This window comes from Anguilla rostrata, chromosome 9 (genome assembly GCF_018555375.3).
Source record: "Anguilla rostrata isolate EN2019 chromosome 9, ASM1855537v3, whole genome shotgun sequence".
In the NCBI taxonomy this organism is placed as follows: Eukaryota; Metazoa; Chordata; class Actinopteri; order Anguilliformes; family Anguillidae; genus Anguilla; species Anguilla rostrata.
Genome location: NC_057941.1, coordinates 23,705,452 through 23,722,664, shown reverse-complemented (window position 1 = coordinate 23,722,664; position 17,213 = coordinate 23,705,452). Strand labels below are relative to the sequence as shown.

The following is a 17,213-nucleotide window of genomic DNA, read 5'->3' as shown; positions in this document are numbered from 1 at the left end:
GGTCAACTGGACACCTTACTGCAGAACTATAAAATACCGCAATATATTAATATTAAACATATCGTATGGTACAAAAATGATGTGGTAGCTGAAGAAATATACAAATTATTGCCATTTGGCTATTGCAGTATTTTTTTTGAAAAACATTGCTATGAAACCTATGTATAATTATACATTTTTAAAGTCCATATCAGCAATATGTGAACTTTAGAAATATGGTGTTCCATTTCTGTGAGGGCCTGTTGGTTGGACAGCATTAGCATACGGTGAAATGAAATGAGTCGCCCGCTTGTGCTTACGGAAGGCAAGCTAAAGAATGGCGCGCAGCAGACGGCTCAGTTATGAGACCGGGCAGAAATGTGCGCAGGTAGGGTCCGGTTAAAGGGTCAGTGACCCAGCTGCATGTCAGAGCAGTGTTAAATGCGCAGTGTTAAATGTGCAGTGTTAAATGTGCGGTGTTAAACCTCCTGGAGGAGAGCCAGGCCTGAGCCCTGCCTGTCTCCCGCCCTCCCTGCCTGTCGGCTCCGGCCAGATTAGCAGGCCCAGATAGCCCAGTGTCTCCGCCCAGCCCTGCGCGGCCTGTGTCCGCTCACCCGCTCTGATAGGGGTTAGTGAAGACAGGGCTCTGTTAAACAGCCTGGCCTCACAGCGCTCAGCAGTCGAGCCTGCAGCCGCCGGGGCGTAGCTTTGAAACGCAGGGATTCGGCCAGCTGTTAAACGCGGGGGTGCGCCCAGGTCTGCCGCCTCTGCGCCATCACCACGTGACCTCGCATCTCATCTCAGGGTTCAGCGGTCGAGCGGCTGAAAGTGTTTTTTGTGACAGCAAGGCGCGGCCTAGCTTTAACTGCGCATTATTACATTACACTGTGATCGTTTGGCAGACGCTCTCGTCTAGAGCGACGCACAGTAGTGGAGAACGGCCGAGTTGCTCTCAGAAATGCGCCAGCATCATATTTGTACCTGTACTTTTATATGCTGCAGAAATTTTCTCTGGTGGTTGACCGCGAGTAACTGCCCGGGAATAAACGGACACCGGTACTGACGACTGCTCTTTTTCTCCTCCCGCCCCCCTCCTCTCCCCCCCCCCCAACTCGTCAGAGCTCGCTTTGTGCTCCCCGAGACGGGCTCCGCCTCCAGCACCAGGTTTGTAACATGTGACCAGCACCTGGGTCAAAGTTCAGTCTGGCCCAGGGGCAGCTCAGCATGTGCACTTGCACTAAGAGGGGGCGGGGTGAGGAGGGGCGGGGTGGGGTCACTGGAGAATGTGCACCGAGCACCCTGCACTGCTAATGCTGCCTACTTAGCACTGGGGTGTCCCACCTGTGCCTGCACCAAACCCAAATGCTCCGCCCCCTTCCTCTGTCTTACTCCTGCCCCTCCCCCACTCATCACGCCCCCCCCCCCTTTACCAGGGGAGGTCACTTCTTGACTGAACCCAGGAATAAATAAAATGGGTATTGGACATTGTTATTACCTTTCCCATAGAAACCAGATCAACGGTGAAGGGGATTGGTGAATACTTTCTGGCTGTGCTTCCTAGGTTGCTGACTGTATCCAAAAGGCACAGCCTGACAGTGTTCGCCAATTGCTGTTGCCGTAGTTCTGTATGCTGTTACCACTATGCTCCATGATTGTTGGAGCTCCTTTTTGGTTTCTGTGTGAAAGGTGTTGACAACCTTGTCCTGTCCCTATTGCATCATTCCTGATTAAACCATGATTCTAACCCCCTTCCCCCCCAAATATAAACACATATGAAATGAAACTCTGAAATGAATGAAGGTGTGAGGATATTCACAGAATGGTACTAGAAAGGGAAAGTGAGTTTGAGTGCATGAGGGTGGAGGTGTTATTCTCCTGTCAGGCAGGTCTCAGTGAGTTTCCCTCTGCATTGCAGTAGTGTCTGTTTCCCCACTGCTAATGCTGCAGTCTGCAATGAGGAGAACAGCTGCACCCCCCACCCCCCTCCCTGTAACACACTTCGCCACTCCCAGTCCCTGCAGCGCCCCCTGCAGCTCGGCTCCCTCTTGCGCTGTCCCCTGTGCGTAGTGCTCATACGCTGCTAAGCTCTTCTCCGCCCCCTCTCTGTTACACACCTGCACCCACATACCCTGCTACACTCTCCCCCACCGTCTATTACACACCTGCACCCACATACCCTGCTACACTCTCCCCCACCGTCTGTTACACACCTGCACCCACATACCCTGCTACACTCTCCCCCACCGTCTGTTACACACCTGCACCCACATACCCTGCTACACTCTCCCCCACCGTCTGTTACACACCTGCACCCACATACCCTGCTACACTCTCCCCCACCATCTATTACACACCTGCACCCACATACCCCTCTTCTACTTAGTTACCCTGTACAATAGCACTGTGCCCCTCTCTAAAGCACTCCTCTTAGCGTTTAGCTCAGTCCCTGTAAATATCTCTTGTAACCCCCAATCCCATAATACTCCCCAAAACTTTTTGCCTCCGCTTGCTCTCATATCAGACACCTCACCGTCTGTTACCTGCACTCACATTCCCTGCTATGCTCTCCTCCATCATCTCTCTGTTACACACCTCCACCTACATATGCTGCTATGCTCTCCTCCACCTCCTTTCAGTTACACTCTTCCACCCACATACCCTGCTACGCTGTCCTCCACCCCCTCTCTGCTGCGCACCTCCACCTACATACCATGCTACACTCTCCCCCACCCCCTCTCTGCCACACACCTCCATCCACATACCCTGCTACACTCCCCTTCACCCCCTCTCTGTTACACACCTCCACCCCATACCCTGCTACACTCTCCTCCACCCTCTCTGTTACACACCTACACCCCCATACCCCTCTTCTAATTAGTTACCCTGTACAATAGCACTGTGCCCCTCTCTAAAGCACTCCCCTTAGCGTTTAGCTCAGTCCCTGTAAATATCTCTTGTAACCCCCAATCCCATAATACTCCCCAAAACTTTTTGCCTCCGCTTGCTCTCATATCTGACAGCCACCACTCTCTGTAATGCCATCCTCAGAGTACACAGTGTCCCTAAGTGTCCGCACTCTTTGTGAAACACTGAGATCCACTCCCCAGCACCTATAATCTCCCTGAACACAGTCCATCCCCTTTGCACATATGTAACATATGTCATTATTGTGTAGCACTGTTAATGGACCCTCAGCTGGAGCCTGTGCTATTTTTTAAGTCTTGTTTCATAATTTTTTAAACATTTTTTTTCATTGTTTCATTAGTACTTTTCTCATAACCATTCGTGATCAAGGAGCAGGTGTGTGTTTATATCAGCTACAGAGAGTGTGTTTATTGTTAGCTAGATTGGTTGTGCTGGTAACTTTTGTTGCATTTTGAGTGTAGCCCTTATAAAAATTGTGCCAGTGTCAGTAACCCTGCCCGGGCCGGTGGAGATGAGCTTTGGGTGAACTGACCGCTCACGCTGGTACGGTCTGCGGTTCTGGAGTCTTCCTCGCGGCCCATTGCCTGCTGAGCCGTTGGCCGCTTATTTCCGAGTTGACAGACCGTGGAGCTCGGGGTGGACAAGGCCACCCCTGTGCTTTTTCTCTCGGTTTTCGGGGAGCTTGGATCCAAACGTGTCCCCTGGATATCACGTTGAAGCACTTTGGCTCGTAGCTGGGTGTCGGTACGTACGCTCAGCCTCTGCAGGGCAAGCTTGGTGCTGGGATTGGGGTCCTGGCACTGCCTCTGGGCACGGGGCACCGGTGGAAGCTCATAAACCCCGGCGAGGGTGCCAGCTTTGGCTGAGGGTTCTTTCTGTGCCGTGGGGCGCTGCTGCCCGTCCAAGCCCTCACACAGCCGCAGGACCACGGAGAGATCGCATTAGCATGGTGCCCAGGGCTCTCCACAGTGGCCCAGTCGTAATGAAGCTCGCAGCTGCAAAGGTGGACGGGAGAGCCTGTCAGGTTCCACACGTCCGTTACCCCAGTCAGAGCCCGTAGTGCAGGGCCCTCACCGTTCTTCTGTGTGTTATGGTGGCGGCCTGGAGCCCCTGATACGTTCTTTATTGCTTGTCGCATCTGAAATGTGTGAGACCTGCTGACCCTGTAAGATGTCTAACTCCGAAAATGGTGCTTTTACAGCTTTTTTTCAACACCTCGTGTGTTAACAAGGTCCCTGCCTCACCCGCAGATGAATCTGAAATGAGAGACTGTGTTTAGTGGAGGGAGTGGGGTTTGTCCCCAGTCTAGGGGCTCTGAATGTGCCTGCTCTGTGCAGTTAGTGGTGTTTTTGTGCTTTCACCGTTAGCAGTGAACAGGGCGTAGTCTGCCTTGGGCGCGGCAGCGTTTCTGTTCTGCCTCCCGAGCAGCTCCGTGTTCATTAGATCAGCTCCCCCGGGCCCCGCCGGCGGTCCTCTGTCGCTCTGCGGGGTGCGGAGGCCATTGATTACCAGGGGAAGTGCAGCTCATTAAGCTCGGAGCAAAGTGCAAGCGTGCAGTTCTGGCGAGGACGAGCCCCGCCCCGCCCCCCGGAGGGTTTCGCCGAGCTCCCGCCCCTCCTGGAACCCGGCCGCGGGTCGCCCAGCGATCGCCGCGCGGTCGCCCGTCCCTCTCGGCGCCCGGCGACGCCCTGTCCTTTCCGTGACATTCCCCCGAGGGCCGCCGGCTGAAATGTCAGCCAGCGCCCCGCCGACAGAGCGCTCACACGGGTCACACGCGTCATGTGACCCCGTCTGATGGGTAATGCTCAGGGGGCCTGCAGAGCACTACTGACTAATACATGCCCTGCGTGTGTGTGTGTGTGTGTGTGTGTGTGTGTGTGTGCGTGCGTGTGTGTTTGTGTGTGTGTGTGTGTGTGTGTGTGTGTGTGTGTGTGTTTCTCTGTGGGTCTCATTCATCTTCACCGTCTGCATTATCATCAGATGATGGTATTTTGCATCCCTGGATGTCAGCACACAGTAGGGTGAGAACCCCACGGCGAGGGGCTGCTGGTGCGTGTGGTGCTGGGGACCCCGCTGGTGGTGGCTGAGCTGTGTGGAATTCCGCAGTGCACCCAGAGTGCAGTTTGCCACTGCGTCACATTTTTTGTGGAGCACTTTGAAAACTCAGATTTCTCAAGTGGTAGAGGGAAAATTTAAATAACAATTTAAAATAAATTCCTTGGTAAGAGGCACTCTACAACATTACCCATCTCAGCTGGCAGATAGCGTTAACGTAGCTGGAAGACCGAGTTAGCATAGCGGGAAGACCGAGTTAGCGTAGCTGAGAGACTGAAAATGTACAGATGAAGCTTTTTGGTCTCTGTTGAGCTGTCACAGAACCCCCCACAGCCGGGAGATAAGGCAGAAACACGCAGAAATGAGCTCTTTACAAGGGAAAATGAGTGTTTAACCCCTGCAGTGTTCGTTTTGTGCGTTTCCACTTTATAATAAATTAAGCCCTCTGGCTGGTGTCACATACATTGTAGGTTATGTTCTCCATACCGCGTGTATTGCACACATTATTATAATTACAGAATCTATTTCTGTACAGTATCTGTATTCACATAATAATAATTCTTGGCCTCGGTATTATTTACAGATCGATCACATGCAATGTTATCCTACTCTGTCAGATTCACTACATTATTTTTGGATTTGTTTGCAGCCATTTTATTCAGCAATGGCAGAACTGACAGAAGACAGCCAAGTGAAAAAAACGTATCCATTTATAGCCTTCATTGTCCTGCAATGTCAGCAGAGTCAGATATTCCTTTTCAGTAGAGATCGTAGGACATACTGAATGTGCAGGGCATTAATAATTATTCCAATCCGTACACAGTGGAGTGGAATCAAAGACCAGTTTCCTCGTACTTAAGTATACAGTCATTCATCACTCTCCTTCATTGACACCTTGTTATTCTGCGTTATTATATTTGCAGATGGACACTTTAGGTAAACATTTTTGTTGCACAGTGAGTCACAACTCTGATATGTGCAAATGATGACAATATTTATATGTTTTAATGCTATGGAACTGAGAAACTGGGAAAATGTGAAAATGTGTGTGCTCCTCTAGCTGCAGTACTCTTATAAATTGTTCTGGATTGGAGGAGCTCTCCATTGCTGAACGTTTTCCTCTCCAAAAAAAACAGAATGGGTAGCCTAGTTAATGATCGGTTCATCAAGGAAGGATGCCGACGGGCGGCGACGTCTACGCCTGAAATCGTCAGATTGCGCCGGACATCTTTGCGCCCGTCAGAGGTGAAGAATCGATACCCTTCGCATTGAAAGAACCACTTTTCCCACTCTCCCCCTATCAGCGTCGGCCTGGCGACGCCTCGCACTGCGGCCATCGCTCTCCTCTTTCTTCAGCTGTCCTGTCAGCGCTATTCGGTCTGTTACTCACCCGCTCTCAGCGGCGCTGATGTCACGGCCGCTAATGGCACTTTGCGTCTGCGTTTGTCTGAAGCACGGCCGAGCCTAAACAATCAACCCGTCCTTCACCCTGAAAAGAGGTGGCAGGCAGGAAAGAGAGAGAGCGAGAGAGAGAAAGCGCATTGTGTCTCACGAAAAGCCTGTTGTTCTGTTTCGGGTTTGCTGTGGACTTAACCTGTCTGTACTGTGGTTCGCATTTTAAATTGGCCTTTTTTTTTGTTTAATTGTGGGATTGAAATGAGGCGTCACCGAGGCTTGCGAGCCCCGCTGTGCGTTTCCCCGTCTCTCCCCTTAGTCCTCAGCCTCTTGCTTACAGGAGCAGGCTGGCGGCCGCAGCTTTGCTGCATTATACGTAAATGTCAGGCGGTGGTGAGTCAGGGGAGGGTTCGGCTGTGCCTCTGACCCGTCCCTTGGCCGCGCTGCGCGTGTTTATCCGGGGCCAGCTGTGGCCCCCACCCCACCCCCCCCCCCCCCGTGTTCCCCCTGCTTCGCCCTCTGGGGAGAGCCGCTCTTTATCACGGGCTAACCCAGGCGGGGGTCAGCCAGCGCCGGGTTGACCCCTGACTCACGGCCCCTCACAGGCCACGGGCCGGAGGCGCGCCGCTGACCCGTTTCCCCCAGGCCTGTCGGAGGGTGCTTCTGTGTTACTCTTCCTCTCCCCCGTAGCGTGCGTCCTTTGCTCAGAAGCCCGGTGCCTCGCGCTGCCTTCAGCCCGAGGGCTAGCTTGTTAACGGTGGGTTTGCGCAGTTTGTCTTGGGGTGGAGGGGGGGTTTTGACCAGGGAGGAGCGAGCTTCGGAGACTGTCCCGTGTGCCCGTAGGATACCACCCCAGGGCTGGTGAGTAGAGCCACGGAAGGGCACTTCTCCACACCCCCTGAAGGAGTGAGCTGGATACCCAGAAGTACTTAACATTTTTGTAGCTCTCATAACGTGGACCATAGTGTGCAGTGTTGTACTGTGCAGTGGTCAAGGGGAGCCTCCTTTGAGGTCTCATCAGTCTAAACAAACATGCGTTTTCCTTCAGTTTTTTGTGGTAGACATAAACAAACATTGCTTAAGTCACTTTTGTTGTTTAAGTTTTTTTTTAATTTTTATTTAACCGCGTTTCCAGCCATTTGGATAATTACAAAAAAGCATTAGAACTGGAAAAAACCCACCATGGTTGCCCGTTACTGAACGATGTTGGAAAAATCGTGCAGCGCAGTTAAAGTGACGAGTCATGAGTTCACTTTCAAGGGGGAGTAAAGGGAAAGTAAGCTCATCTGATGTGTGAGCCTGTGGTTTGGCCAGGTGAAGGGCATCAGTCCCTCATTTCTCTGGCGTGCGGCGGGGAGCGGCCAGACTTCGCGGCTGCGGCCGGTTCAGCTGCGCAGCTCCCTGAAACAGAGACGGGAGACCGGCGGCGAAGGGCTCAGTGGAGAGCGAGCGACCCGCCGATTGGTGGAGCTGTCATACCGAGCGTTTATACCGAGCCTGCTGATCTTCAGCTCCCTCCCGAACCATCGCTGCTCCTGAACCGTTGTCTTTTGCTCAACTCGTGGAAGATAATTGGCTCTTGTATTTTGGGTGACTTTATTGGGTCAGAGTGACCGCGCCGGGGCTGTTGTCAGAGTGAATCTTCCCCCTCCTGAAGGACGGTAATGACCAAGTCACTTTAACCCTCTATAGCGTACATTTTGGTTTCATATTGAAAAAAATATTCTACTTTATTTTTTGGATTGTGTTGGAGCCCTGATAATTCATCAATGATTTATTTAACTTTTACCGCACTGCCCCCCAAATAATTTATTGCCTCAGGGCGATAGTCTTGCATTTCCTGAACATGTATTCAATGAAAAATGGTTGCAATAAGGACTTTTTCCATTCCTTAGAAAATGTTTTAAGGGCATATTAACAATGTACGTGCGTACTAGAATGACACTTTAGGCAATATAATAAACAGCCATTGTTCAATTTTAAAATATCAAATGTGAACCATCATTGCATGTCAGTATCTTAGGAAATTGTGTGCATCTCATTTAAACATTGAAAATGTATTTCATGAAGACTGAACAGATCATGATCTCTCTCAAAGTGAAACAACATCCTCACTGGGCTGACCCCTTTAATCTGGGACACACTTCTGTACTGGTTCCATATTCATTTTACAGGCATTTCACGACTATCAGGAGTTAATGGATTTCATACAGTTTTCTTCTTTTTCCAACCCCCCAGGAAATCTGCATGGGTGAAAGTATGTGGGAAATTGCTGCCAAATGTAGTGTGAATATTGTTCTTGGCATAGAATAAAATCCAGCTGATCCCATTTGGAGTATAATGAAACCCAGCTGATCCAATCCCAAGTCTTCTTGTCATTTGCCCTGGTGCAAGATGTAATTGAATGGTTAATCGTGGAGGACCTTGGCCCATAAGTTGAACGCTAAGAGTTCTCTGCTGGCCATGCTGTACAGGGAACTTGATGGAATTAGACATGCACAGAGCTTTGCAATCTATCCCACAAAATTGGAACGAAAACTTTGAGTTGAAATTGAAAAAGAGTAAAAGAGCTAATCCTCTATGACTGAGTTAAATACCGTCTTGTGCTGATCCCTCCCCTTGACAGTTCTGTGCAAAGCTTAGTCTGGAGTGTGCTGGGTTAATTTGTTTAGCTGTCTGATCTCTGGGCAGTGTATATTCTTTTTAATGGCCCATATCCAATGCCCTGCTGATATGATTTGGCACTGGTATTAAAAGCAGTAGCCCACCTATGCCATCATTTTAAAATCATATTGCATAACTTATTTGCTCAGATAATCTCTTTACCCACAGAAATTTGCATAGGTTGCATTTTTGTGTGCATTATCCATGTAAGCAGCTAATTGCTTGCAGCAGCAAGTCAGGCTTGCTCAAGGGCACAACCACAGTGGCCCACTAGGGATTTGAATCAGAAGCCTCTTCCTATCTTTTCCCCCATTTTCTCCCTGTTTTGGAATACCCAGCCATATACACACATGTTGCAGTTTCCACAGCCGATGAAGGAGAGTGTAGACAAGCTGATGCTTTTCACACCGTCGCTCACAAGCCAACCTCACGCAGACATGGGTCGGAGGAAGACACTCCACGCCTCAATCGAGCCCAATCAGGGTCGCTGGAAAGAGATTTGATACTGGCCAACTGAACACACAATCCTGGGAAATGCCTCTTTAGCTTTATGGATCAGGACAGTGTAGAGAGACGAAGAATGGGGAGTGAAAGAGAGAATGGGGAGAGCGAAAGACAAAGGTCGCACGGCCGGATTCGAACCGCCAACGTTGCAGCTCGCAATGAGCATGTTGGCAGTGCCGTACATGCCACGCCATGAGACACCTTGGCGTGGCTGGCATTTGATCCAGGAGTTTCCTTAACAAGGTGAGCCACCCAGCAGCCTCTACCTAGGGATACTTTGTATCCTCTAAAGGATTATAGGAGCTGTTGCTGTTTTTGTGCTGTGTCTGTATCGGTATAAGGCTGCCTTTCAGATAACTCAGTGAAGTTGTTTATTTTGTTGGTATGCAAAAATCATTTCAACACAATATCAGAGAATAAGCCAATTGCTCTCATTCTTCATTAGATTTCAAACCTGCTGATATAGTGCTCAGTTTGACACTGCACATTAATTAGGTAGTGATCCTAATGCAGATATGTACATTTTGGTGGTCTTAGAGCAGGATCTGAAATTAACACCCCCACCCCCACCAAAAGTGGGTAGATTGTTGGATGTGGTGGGCAATCTTGTCAAGTCAGGTTTTCTTTGTATTATTTTAACAAATATTCTTTTATAAAACATGTTGAATTTCTATAATTGGATACGGTTACAGATTTGAATGTCGCCCGCGCAATCTGAAGGAAATGCCACAGGCTATAACTGCTATGTCACTTTTGATCAACAGTCAGGACTTCACTCTTTGGTGTTGGTATTGGCCAATTAAGAAGAGTGTCAATCAAAAAATGCACCCAAATATTTCCAGCCCACTCTCTTCACTCTGCTTGCTCACGTTGGAGACTAGCGTGTGAACCTAAAATATGTGGTGACATTTTCCTGGAATAATTCAGCCTCCAGAAAAAAGCCAAGAAACTAGGGATGATGGGAACAGTAAGAAAGAGGTACTTAAGTGAGAGATGGAGAGTTTCGGGAAAGGGGAACGGCACTACTGGTTGGGTTATGATGCAGGCACAGGCAGGTTTTACGTTGTGCACCGGGAGATAACCTCTGACAACAGCAAGCAAAGTCCCTGCTGTTATAAGGGCCTGTGTGTTCTAATGTTTTTACATGTGGTGTACACGTGGTGTTTTTTTAAATTTATTTATTTATTATGAGTGTCAGGTAGAAGTTTTCATCTCCCTCCCACAGTGGCTTGTGGAGAAAAAAGTTCATTTCAGACCCTGTTTCACAGGTAGAAGCAGAGATATCTTAGCAGAGATTGATATCGGAAACAAAAAATTAAGAGTCCCCGCAGGTCTGGCAAACGTGAATTCTGTGTGTAATTGGGTGTGTGTGTGTGTGTGTTGTGTGTATGCACGTGTGTGTGTGTGTGCGCGCGCATGTGTTGTGTGTATGCATGTGTCTGCTTGCATTGTGTGTGTGCGTGCGCGCTCCTTTCCCTAATGAGGATCCTTATGCCAAAGTGTGGGTCTGCCGTGGGAGGAGGCGCTGCCAGTTTGGCACACTGGACTCTGTTTGGCACATCAGCAGCCAATCACTGCGTCGGCTGCTGGCAGAGATCACCTCATCTCCACAACCCCCCCAATCATCCAGCTAACCGTCAAGAGCCGGCTTCTACCGAGCCTGACTCTCTTCTCCTGCGCTCTGTGTGTCCCACAGCGTGTGCGCGTGTGTGTGCGCGTGCGCCCGTTTCTGTGTGTGTGTGTGTGTGTGTGTGTGTGTGGAGCTGTGTGTGTGTGTGGAGCTGCGTGTGCAGAACCGTGCTGGAGACGCAGCGTCTGTTTGAGGGAGTAGCAGTGGCAGGAGGAGAGCCTCGGTGAACGAGGCTCGCCTTTGCGCTGGGTTTGAACGACGCAGCTCGCCGGTGAGTTATTGAGAATCGCGGCGCGTGCACTTTGTTTTCGCGGCTTTTGCCAGTCGCGGTTTTGTTCATAGGAACCGCTCCTGACATCTGGGAACTCGCCGCGGATTGGATTTCTCGCTCATTCCGTCCCCGTGGCTGTTAAATGACTGCGCTCATTTAAATTCTGTTGCCGAGTTGTTTTTATTTCATTTAGTTTTTATTTTTTTAATTGTGTTTTTCCCTAATTAATGGAGCGTTCGTGGTGCTTTCTGGGAAGTTGAATGCATGTAGATTTTCCATGCATCGGAGTGTTCATTTTAAATTCAGATTCATCTGTAAGCAGTAATTCATTCAGAAAAGGTTCAGTGCAATCAGATGAATGGATGTTGGTTTCAAATGCTCTGCGTGATGCTGTACAGGATTTTGAATACTTGCTCTGATGTGAGTATTGCTTCCTGCTATACTGAAGCTAAATGTAATTCTGATATACCGTCTGTATCTTTGTTTTTATCCTCTGTGAAAATCATTTCTACTTGACTATCTCCAATCTTTCTCTCTCTCTTTCTCTTTCTGTGTCTCTCCCAAGATGTGTGGGTTTTTCTTCTTTCCTTTCTCTGTGCCATTCAGTCCTCAGCATGGGCACTCTGGATATCCACTCTGTTTTGTTCAGGGCAGATTAGGCAGCACTCCATGTTTCTTTGCCATTCGGGGAACTTTGTGATCTGTGAGGGAGGACCAGAGGCAAAGACAGGGCGACTCTTAGCTCCTTTAATGCCGTTGCATGAGTACTGCATGGCTGAAGAAATCTCTGTTTCCAGTTAGTACTATCCCTTGGGTTAGTGTTTTCATGAATGCATCTGAAACTGTTTTAGTGGGTGTGTGTCACTTTGTCCAGTAAAGGAAAACATTCTGAAACTGCAGATATTCTTCAGGTTGTTTTGAGCCAAATGGATATATATTGTCATCATTTATGTGATGTTCGCTAAACCCTAGTTTTGGACTATTTTGCTCCTAAAGTCTAAGAGGTGTGTGTGTGTGTTTGTATGGCATGTACAGATATCAGTTTTTTTTTGCAAGCATGCATGTGTTTATTTGTGTGTGTACCTTTTACTGTATTTATTTGTTTGTTTGTATGAGTGTATGTGTACCTGTGCATGTGTGTGTGGTCTTGTATGCCTGTGCGTGTATATGAGTGTTTGTGTACCTGTGCACTCGTGTGCGTGCTTGTTTGCCTGTGTGCACATGCAGTGTTTCTGGGTCTGTGAATCTGCGTGATGAGTACTGGCTGTGTCCCTACAGTGCAGCCTGGCTCCCGTAGCCCCGGCTGGGCAGGAGCCAGCCTGTGGCAGTGGCTGCAGGGCTCAGTGCAGCGGTGGGCTGGCTGTTACCCGGGCCCCTGTGGGTGCTGTACAGATGAGACGAGTCGCCCTGCCTCATTAGCTGCCCGGGCTGCCACTATCTGATGCAGGAACATTTCATTAATGCAAAATGGAGCTTCCCGCGGTGTCTCTCTGGAGCTTCACGACCACATTCTCTTCCTTCTCACTCACTGACCGGGCACACAATTACCCATCACGGATATTACCATAATTCTGCTCAAACATAGCGATGAAGCATTTCGTCCAGATTTATTTAGCCGTTTTTCATTACTCCATTTAGAATGTGACCCACAGAGCATTTGTTATAACCATGAATGAGTTTATTTTAAAATGACATCTAATTTAATGTCCATACAGTGCACTGGACCAGTCTGTATACGCAGTAGTGTGGCTGCTTTTGGACAGACTTGGAGTTTGAAGCTTAGATTACAGGCTGTGCAGCACAGCACAGCATTCTTAGCGATTGTAGCGCAGTCCTCAGTGCATTTTCTTGTTTGTATGATTACTCTTTTTATGTCTTTTTCACCTCATCCAAAGTCTGAAAATAACAAAAAGCTTTCAGTGCTGTGAAATGTGTTTGTGTGTGTGTGAAAGAGGGATATTGTGGCAGAGAGAGTGTGTGAATACATCCTTTATAGGATATTTGCTAAATTCAGGTTGTTCTTAAAAAAAATAGTTTTTGGGTGTTTTATTTTTTGAAGTCTCATTGTTTTTCCGCTGAGACTGAGCCCTGACTTCTCTGCTTCGGCATTGCTGGGGGTGTTGAGCCTGATTCCCATGTAATCAAGAGATGTTTGACACTGCTGTTTTTGCGCTGACCAACCTTTTGTCTACTGCTTTATCAGGCTTCATGTATTAGCAAGAATTTATTTTAGCAATCTGTTCAGACAAGGTTTTACTTTAGATATTTTCCTGAGTTGAGCCTTAATGGGATGGTGTCATAACTTTGAATCTTATCATTTACGATATTCCGCAGTAATCTGTCCTGTATTCTTCCTGTGGCAATATATACAACCAATTGATTTTTTAAATCACAGTGTGTGTTTAAAGAGAGAATAATATACCGCAGCCTTGGTCAGGTTGACATTCAAAAGGAAAGTGCCACCTTAACATTTTTCTTTTTCTATTTATGAAGGTGACATTTTCTCTTTTCCTGTCTATTTAGAAACTCTGTGTGCTCTGTATTTAATGTGCTTTGTCCAGAGCCAAATATTGCATGCATTCTTCCTCAAATACATTCATCAGAATCATAACCTGCAATAAAGCTTTCAGTTAGGACAGAGTGGAAGAATGCTGAATAGCTGAGGGATTGGTATTGATAAAGGAACTCTGACTTTCTGAAAGCTGCTTCTCTTGAGATTTAACGGAATGACCTTGGTCGCTCGGTGCCTTCGAAGCGGATCGTTTGATTGGCCCGGCGGCATCGATCCGTCGGCGTCTGCCCGCGCGGGCCAGGCGCCGAATCTCCTCACCCCAACCCGTTTAAGAACCCGAAGCCCAGGAGACAGCGGGCGGGGCGACGCGGGTCACCGGGGCTGCGTTTGGGGCGCAAGTCTTGTGACGGAACTTTTTCCTGTCTGTTTCAGAGTACGGCCGCTTCGAGGCTAAAATCCATGACTTGCGGGAGCAGATGATGAACCACAGCATGAGCTCCGGATCGGGATCACTGAGAACCAATCAGAAGCGCTCGCTCTACGTCAGGTGAGATGCACTTCTCCCCCGGTGTGTTGTCATACGTCAGGGTTTTGTGCATACTGTATGGCAAACTGAGTTTTGTTCTAACATTACATTTGGAAAATGCAGCAAATATTGCCTTGGTACATTATTTCTTGCTTAAACAAGAAAAAATATCCATATAAGCACAACGCTTAATAAAATTTTTTTTTTCCAAATGTAGTTAAAATATTTATGTGTTTCGAGAAGGCCTTAGAAACCAGTGACCAAAATCTGATGGCATCATTGTATCCGATTGTATTCATAGATGCTGTACTGTGTGCATTACAATGAAACTTAGATAAATCTTTATAGCATAAGTAGTAAATCGTTGCATTGTGTAGACAATCTTTGCTTTCTCTGTGGTGGCTGGATTTTCGGTTCACTAGTAGAGAGAGAGTAGCATCCAAGGGCAAATAGTGTGGAAGTACACTCCCTTATTTGGCAGTTAATGGTTAACCTTTAGTTGACTTTTATCATTTGACTTTGAACATATTTAGAGTCCCCAGCAGTTCTCAAGGGGCAAGCGAATAAAGCCGCGTAAGTTATTTTATTGAAGTGGTGCCCTGTGGTAGAAGGGGAAATCTGCATCACTGCTAAAGTTGAATCACTGTGACCTGAAGCAGGTCTGTGGTGCACCAGTCAGGTTTGAGGACTCTCTCCTGCTCCAGTCAGCACCATGGAGAGCGGCTGCTTGATTGTTGGGAGCGTCCCACCAGAGCCAGGCTGCCCTGTTTAATGGAGAGCGCGGTGCGCTATTGGACGTTTGCTTTCACTTTAACAGATCTGTTTTACTATGCCCTTTTGTGACTCAAGTTTGTTTTCAACTATGTGCAAGTCTACTTAAATGATATTATAATAAGCTGTAATGTGTATAAGATGACACTAAATAGTTGTGTGCGTGCGTGCGTATCTGTGAGTTGTGTGGGTAAGAGTTATTTGGTTTAGTGCTTTCACTCTGGTTAAGAGCACCTGCTAATTTCCTACACGCAGTGGGAGTGGGGACGCTCGCGGAGATGGAGTGCTTTTGTGTGGCATCTGCACAGACATCCCGGGCAGCACGCGGCCGTACGAGGGACGTTTCTGAGCATCGCACCAGCGCGCCAGGCGCTACATCCGTTTATTTCTGACAGACGGGATTCAAGCCTCGCCGCGCGGAGCCCGCTCGTTTCAGGCGCAAGGCTTGACCATCTGTTAGCGGCCCGGCTGCGATGACTGAGCGAGCGGGAAGAGGCTGTGTCTCCATCCTGAGAGCACACGGTGTGACGTTCTGGAGCCAAACCGGACGGCCCATTAAATCAATACGCTGCGGCTTGCAACTACAGATCGCCCACCCCCGGGCAACGCTAAGCTTAACCCGTTGGGTAATATGGCTGCTTAATAGACACTTAATGGAAAGAAGCTGGTGGCTAAGAGGGCCCCCTCGTGCTAAGCACAGGCCGCAGCGCAGGGTGGCGGTGTGGTCCAGACGAGCTGTATCCCAGCCCTCAGCGGGACTAGTTTATACGGAGCAGGGCGTAGATTGAGCGTGGATGGCGGTGATCGAGGGCTAGCGCGGGAAGCGACGCCGTCTCCACAGATCGAGCCGCGCAAACGCTGGCCCTGCTAGCGCTTCGCGACCCTGCTGCCGCTGCTCCCGGTGACAGACGGCGGCCGTCCACAGGACGGGCCGTCGCAGCTGGGCTCGGACGCGGCAGAGGCGAAACGCGGGGCGGCCAGAAACCGTGCTCGTTCGACTGTGCTGCCGTCAGAGGAACAGGAAGACTTTATTACAAGCCCTGCAGGCCTGTCAAACGCTACCTAGGGAACAAACAGCCATTTCGCACGGCGAGCGTTACATTTTAATAAGTCTCTCAGTGCAGCTGGGTTTATATGTGTTCCCGTCCGTGCATCCAAAACTCACTGCAGCGGTTTGAACCCCTGTTGTAGTCAGAAACTGATACACCGCGTGCTATTGACGTTACCGTTTTGAAGAAATGGCGTGAAATTGTTAACCGACATTAACATTTGCTGTGTGGCGCATCCCCCATGGTTAAATAAGCATGACACCATCCACTCACAAAAAAATAAGTGGCCCGTGCCTTCAAGCTAAACTGCAGCACGTGCAGCAAAAAAATACTGACAGAAAGAAAGTAGTCTATGCACTAGCTTTGCGCTCCTATGAACAATGTTATCTCTACCCAGACATGGACAGTGCTCCCATTCACAAGCATGTTCAACAGAAAAAGATGGGACCTTACGTACCTCAAAATTCATGCATGCAGTGGTGGAAAAATAGCATAAAATCTCTGAAAGAAACAGGGGGGGTGGCAAGCTAAAGAGAGAGCATTTCTACGCAGAATGTAAATTACACTGCGTGGGAAACCTGTGCACAGACCTATGCAGTGATCCGAACCGGCGTTATAATCAGAGACTGATAAATCTTCTTCCTTTGACATTAATTTGACATTAAATTGAGTGGAACTGTAACATGGATACCATTCAGTTATACTGGAGTAGCGCCTTCTAACAGGTCAGTCATTAATTCCAAATGGTCGCCCGTCTAAGCGCTAAGGTTGCGTTGCGTTCGTACGGTTTCTTAGGCTTGGGTGTGTCGGGCACTCTAAATGTACCAGCCCAGGCTGCTCACATTCCTCGTACTAACGCTTGTGTACTTTTTTTTTTTTTTGTTTAAATGTCAGTGTGGCATTGTAGGGTTACCATGACAACGCCATTGAGA

General features: G+C 48.6%; 1 protein-coding gene across 1 annotated transcript in view; it reads left to right on the top strand.

Annotated features, from left to right (window-relative positions):
* dlg2 (discs, large homolog 2 (Drosophila)) overlaps positions 1–17,213 on the top strand; it is a 221,853-nt gene that overhangs the window by 179,786 nt on the left and 24,854 nt on the right. The window contains 2 exon segments of the mRNA XM_064351137.1: positions 1,099–1,143; positions 14,368–14,482. Of these exon segments, the coding sequence (XP_064207207.1) occupies positions 1,099–1,143; positions 14,368–14,482 (160 nt within the window).